General features: G+C 44.3%; 1 protein-coding gene across 1 annotated transcript; it reads right to left on the bottom strand.

Moving 5' to 3' along the window:
• Nucleotides 1-2,864: 2,864 nt before the first annotated feature.
• On the bottom strand, nt 2,865-5,256 carry PJA1 (praja ring finger ubiquitin ligase 1). The gene has a single exon (XM_006157941.3). The coding sequence runs from the start codon at nt 5,188-5,190 to the stop codon at nt 3,376-3,378; it is 1,815 nt and encodes a 604-aa protein (XP_006158003.1). The 5' UTR covers nt 5,191-5,256; the 3' UTR covers nt 2,865-3,375.
• Between the last annotated feature and the right edge of the window lie 372 nt (nt 5,257-5,628).

The following is a 5,628-nucleotide window of genomic DNA, read 5'->3' as shown; positions in this document are numbered from 1 at the left end:
CCCCCCACCACTATCACCCCCACATCAGCACAGGAGCAAATGTCTCAGGACCCTTGTTCCTCTGACTCTCTCCCTCCAGACTTAAAGTACAGACACAAATATCTAATGGGTTTAGCTGAGGTCCCAGGTCCAAGTTCAAGCTGCTCAAGCCTCAAGGGCACAGGTCTCATTTCCTGGATGGAGAAAGCCCCACCTCCACCAAGATTCTACAGTGGAAGCCTTCTCCAACACCAGCAAAGGGCCCCTTCTATGGATGGACTAATTCTGACTAAAGGAAATGAGGAGTTCTGCTCTGCAGTAGGAGCAGGGAGGAAAATGATCAAGACCCAGGGTGCTCCTAGAATACCTCTATGTAATGCCACTTAAGTCACAGTAAAGGATACTGGAAAACCACCACAACCCCACCCAAAAGGGGCACTCCAAGGACTCAGATTTTGAGTCTATACTATCAGCTGAGGTGCTGGCTGATGCCAAGGTGGGGCATAGAATGGCCCGGAGAGACAAAGTCATAGATATAGACTTGACCAGTTGCATTACAAAGGACTGTAGTTTCTACCCATGTTTCTATACTTGCAATGAGAAAAGAATAGTATCTTTTACTTAGTCAGAAAATGTTTTGATTTTACTCATTTTAATATTCATAAAAATACACTAGTGCTGGGAACCAGCAGTTAGCGTAATGGCTATGTCACTGGACTACCACGTAGTCGACCGCGGTTCGCGTCCCAGACCCGGTGGCTTAAAACTCACGCTGGATACGTGTGCATGTGTGCTCAAGATCCCGAGAGGAGAATGGAGAAGAAGGGATTGTGGCGTGACCATCCTCCCTGGGGGGTGATTTCTCGCTTTCTGTCTCTCTGTCTCTCTCTGTCTGTCTGGCGAGTGGCCGTGCTATCTTTTACTTAGTCAGAAAATGTTTTGATTTTACTCATTTTAATATTCATAAAAATACACTAGTGCTGGGAACCAGCAGTTAGCGTAATGGCTATGTCACTGGACTACCACGTAGTCGACCGCGGTTCGCGTCCCAGACCCGGTGGCTTAAAACTCACGCTGGATACGTGTGCATGTGTGCTCAAGATCCCGAGAGGAGAATGGAGAAGAAGGGATTGTGGCGTGACCATCCTCCCTGGGGGGTGATTTCTCGCTTTCTGTCTCTCTGTCTCTCTCTGTCTGTCTGGCGAGTGCACGTGCCCTATAGCAAAGAAACCTCTCCAAAAAAAAAAAAAAACACTAGTGCTGTAAAAATATATTATAGCACTATTCTATGTGAAAAATCCAAAGTCTTCTTCCTCACTCCTTTTCCCCAAACCTCTATGCCTCCCCAGAGGTAATCAATACCATCACTCAGCCATGTAGCCTTCCAGATATTTTTATGCATTTTCATAGAGTTTGGTTTTGTAAGGTTTTATTTTACATTAAGACTATACACATTGCTCTAGACTTTGCTTTGTTTTGAACTTATCATTATGTTTTATAAATCTTCCCATATAAGTACATACAACTCATAATTGCTGCATAGTACTAATTCCATACTACTAAAGTAACCACACTAGGTTGAAGGACATACACCACTTTACATGTTAGTAGATAGCTACTACAATCTGCTCTCTAAAAAGGCTACAATAATTTACACATACCCCAACTGTACGAGTCTTCTCATTTCTACTTTTCCTAGCCCAAGTTAGATAGTATCATGAAGAAAAAGTACTATTTTCTGATGGAAACAATATGCTTCATTGGTGTGTTCATCTACATGTCACTGATTACCCATGAGGTTAAACATTAACAATATTCAGGCTATTGGGGATGTGGGAAAACAGCTCTCATAAACTCTTGGCAGGCACATGTATCATTATAATCACATTGAAAAGAGATTTGGTAATATCTAGTTGGGGTGAAGATGCTTAAACCCTAGGACCCAGATATTTCTTTTCCACGCACTTACCCTTCGAAGGTATACATGGGTACACATGTGTACAAAGGGACATCTTTTTAGTATGTTCATTGCCACAAAATGCTGGGAAGAACCTACATATCTGCCAATAAGGGAATGGATAAATAAACTGGGAATTCATACAAGTGGTGATTTCATATACAGCAGTTAAAATGCATGAAATAGAACTACATGAAACAATATTGGGGGAAAAAATTAAGCTGCAAAACAATACATGGATTTTATCAAGTATGTCCATTTTGAAAACACAAATACTCTATATTGATTATGGACATGTAAACACACACATATATACACACATTTACATATACACATACAGGCACACTTGTATAGATGTCTAAAGACATGTACAAGGAGTAAACACATGATTTTCAGGGTTGTGCTTACCTCTGTGGAGGAAGGAAGGGAAATAGGATGGAGTGAGAAACTTCACTTGTGCCTGAAAATTTCATTTATTGGAGAGAGAGAGGAGGGTAGAGAGAAGAAAGAAAAAGAGCAAATATGGCCAAATTTTGAAACCTGTTCACTCTGTGTAGGTGGGTACCTATATTTTCCTGTGGGACTATCCGGCATACATTTTTGTATTTCTATCTGTGTCACTGTATTAAGGTATATACTTGGCATACAGCTTTATATCCGCTCCCTGTGTTTTTATTCCTACCATTGATCCGTATTTCTATCAGGCTTTCTGATTGTTTCATCCCTTCTATCTTTCTTTCCTCTCTTCTTTCTCTATTCTTTCTTTCCTGTAGTAGTTTGACAATTATATACCTTATTCCCACTTGAAAAAAAATCATCACCCTCATTTGTTTTTGCTGTTGTTGGGGTCAGCATTTTCAGTGAAACTAAAGTTTTTCTGCTGTTGAAAACACCAAAAAAACTTTATTTTTGATGCAAATGCAAGAGATCAATTACAAAATCATTTATTCCCACTATTTCAGACAAATCCAAACAATTCCACTATGCCATGTAAAACCAAAGAAGAACTTTAATAAGCTTTTACGGCACTGCAATTACAGGAACATTAACCCATAACATGCAACAAAAGTGATTTTGCTTTTTGGACATATTGAACAGATAAACTTGACATTACAATTAACAGCAATATATTCTACTGAAGAAAACAAATATGATTTATTTGAACTTCCAGGTTAGAAAATGTATGCTTTTACTGCAATCTCAAGTAGCATTTAGAAAGTTTAGTTTTTCCTTTCTAACCTCTAAAAGACATTATGACTTTTAATGCAATCGTACACAACCGTTTTCACATTGAAAATAATCACAAGGAATCGACAGGTTTAGTCTAATTGACCAATTGATCTGATTTGATTTCCATTGCTAATTTTGAGAGGGCTCCTGCAGTATTGTGGATTTCAGATGGGGAAAATCATCAGACCAGGAGTAAACAGCCTTGGTCTTTAAAGTGGAGGAGGGAACATGCAGCGGCACACGGGGCAGGTGCCTGACTTCTGAAGCCAGATGGACACACATGGCTTGTGGAAATAGTGGTGGCATGGCAGCTCAGTGGCCACCTCCCCCTTCACATATTCACTACAACAAATAGGACAACACATTTCCTGGCCCACCGCACCGTGATCTTCAGTGACCAGGATCTCGGGAAGAGCATCGATACTCTCCTTGCTTGCTGGTGGGTTGGCCACCTCTACATCCACCGCCAAAGACTCCAAGTGTGCCAGGGCAGTTTCCATTGCCTGGGCCAGGCGTTCTTCCAGGGCCATGTAGGTGAGGAACTGAGGATCCACGTAGGAGATGGCTTCTGCCACTCCCAAGCCATCTGCAAATCCATCAAAGAGGCTCCAGTCCACCTCTAGGTCTTCACTCACGCTAGAGTCATCTTCAAGGTTGTTATTTCCATCCAGCATGAATACCCCGGGCTGCATCAGCTCATGACCAGAATCATTATCCCCCTCACTGCTACTCTCATTCTCATTGTACTGGAGCCAAGGGATTTCTCCTTCTTCCAGGGATGCCTGTTCCTCTTCTCGCAGAGATGGTTCTCGAACTTCTTCAAGATAATTACTGTTGTTGCTGCCAGCACTGCCATCGCCACCAGCACTGGCACCAGTGCTGGCACCAGTGCAGGGAATGGAGTTGGGGCCAGGGCCAGGGCCAGGGCCAGGGCCAGGGCCAGTGCTGGCGCCAGCACTCCCTCTATCTGGCTGAGGTTCCCGCTCCTCTTTTCCGGGCAGGGTCTCCCAGCTTTCACCACTGGAGGACAGGGTTTGCTCTTGACTTCGATACTTGCGACGCAGAGCAGCGATCCACTCTTTGTCACTGTCAGAGTCTTCATCACAGTATTTGTAGTAATCATCACTGTATGTCCAGAAGTCAGGGTCGGCCATGGTTCGACGCCGTCTTGGCACCTTCTCTGGTTTCACTTGGTCATTCCTGGCTTCCTTCTTGTCTTCAGGGTACTTTGGCTCAGAGTAGCCACTTGAGCTCTCACCTCTGCCTCTTCTGGATAGGCCATCCGAAAGGCCCTCTTCAGCATTGGCAGTATCCCTCCTTCTGGAAGTACTGTGTGGCATATCATCATCATCATCAGTATCAAAAAATATTTTTGGTTTCATGCAGTTTGGACTGGCCAGATTTCTGATTTTGGGCCTCACCACTGGCTCCTCTGCACCCTTTGGGGTGTTTTCCCCATCACCACAAATACTCACAGGAGCCCTGCTGGGATGCGCAGGTAAATTTTGTTCCTGCCGCTCCCTTTCCAAGCTGTCACCATGTATAGCCACCTTGCCTTCAACCGAAGATGTCTGAGAGGCCACACTGTTTTGCTGCAGGAACTCAGCTCTGCTGGCAGAGCACCTTGCTGCAGGGGCTGGCTCTACATTGTCAAGCTCCTCTCTCCCATCACTGTTAAAACTAGAGAACTGTGGAGATGCCCCAGCCAAAGACCTCACCCCTTTCTCTTGGTCATACAGCTTATCATCCTTAAACTTGCCAGTTTTCCCTCTCACCGGCAGTCGCTCTACAGGCCCAGCCCCCTCCTCCTCACTATCATCTGCCCCATAAAAGTCAATATGTCCATAAGTCATTCCTCTTCTGCTCCCCGAAGCCCTGTACTCTCTTGGTGGATACCTGGAATAGTCCTCATTATCAACATTCAGGCTGGTTCCGGAGCTCTCACTATCATCCCAACTACGACGAGTGGTGGAAAATGGCGATCGACTCCTCTTGGTGGCTTGGCTGGGGGCTGATCTGTGCATTGGGACTTCAGATGTCGTCTTTCTCTGGCTGGCAATCCTTTCCTGCGTGGATGGCCTGAAACTGACATAAGCATGCCTTCTTCCATACCTCCTGCCTATATTGGACTGATACCCTCCTACTTGTTAGGGCCATACAGGCTTTTCAGATTCCCTCCTACTTGTTAGGGCCATACAGGCTTGCTAGATTCCCCACCCACTGCTCAGACTTAGTAGGGTTCCAATACAGTTGGAGCTTGGGTGGAAAGGCTCCGGCTCCCTGCACACATTTTGGAGATAGGGAAGTCAAATCAGTTCAGAATAAAGGATCAGAGAGATTTATTTTCACTTCTGCAGGCAGGTAACAAAGAATAAGAGGCCTTTAAAACTAGTTTCACTTTCTTCTAAGGCTTCTAAGTAAAATTCCAGCGACTGTCAGGTGTAAACCTGGAACACATTTTT

This window comes from Tupaia chinensis, unplaced genomic scaffold, assembly GCF_000334495.1.
Source record: "Tupaia chinensis unplaced genomic scaffold, TupChi_1.0 Scaffold000566_1, whole genome shotgun sequence".
NCBI lineage: Eukaryota > Metazoa > Chordata > Mammalia > Scandentia > Tupaiidae > Tupaia > Tupaia belangeri.
This window is presented reverse-complemented; position numbering and strand designations above follow the sequence as displayed.

Bases quoted from the DNA above. Each gene is read 5' to 3' on its own strand.
- PJA1 (XM_006157941.3), bottom strand. From the start codon at position 5,190: ATGCACAGATCAGCCCCCAGCCAAGCCACCAAGAGGAGTCGATCGCCA.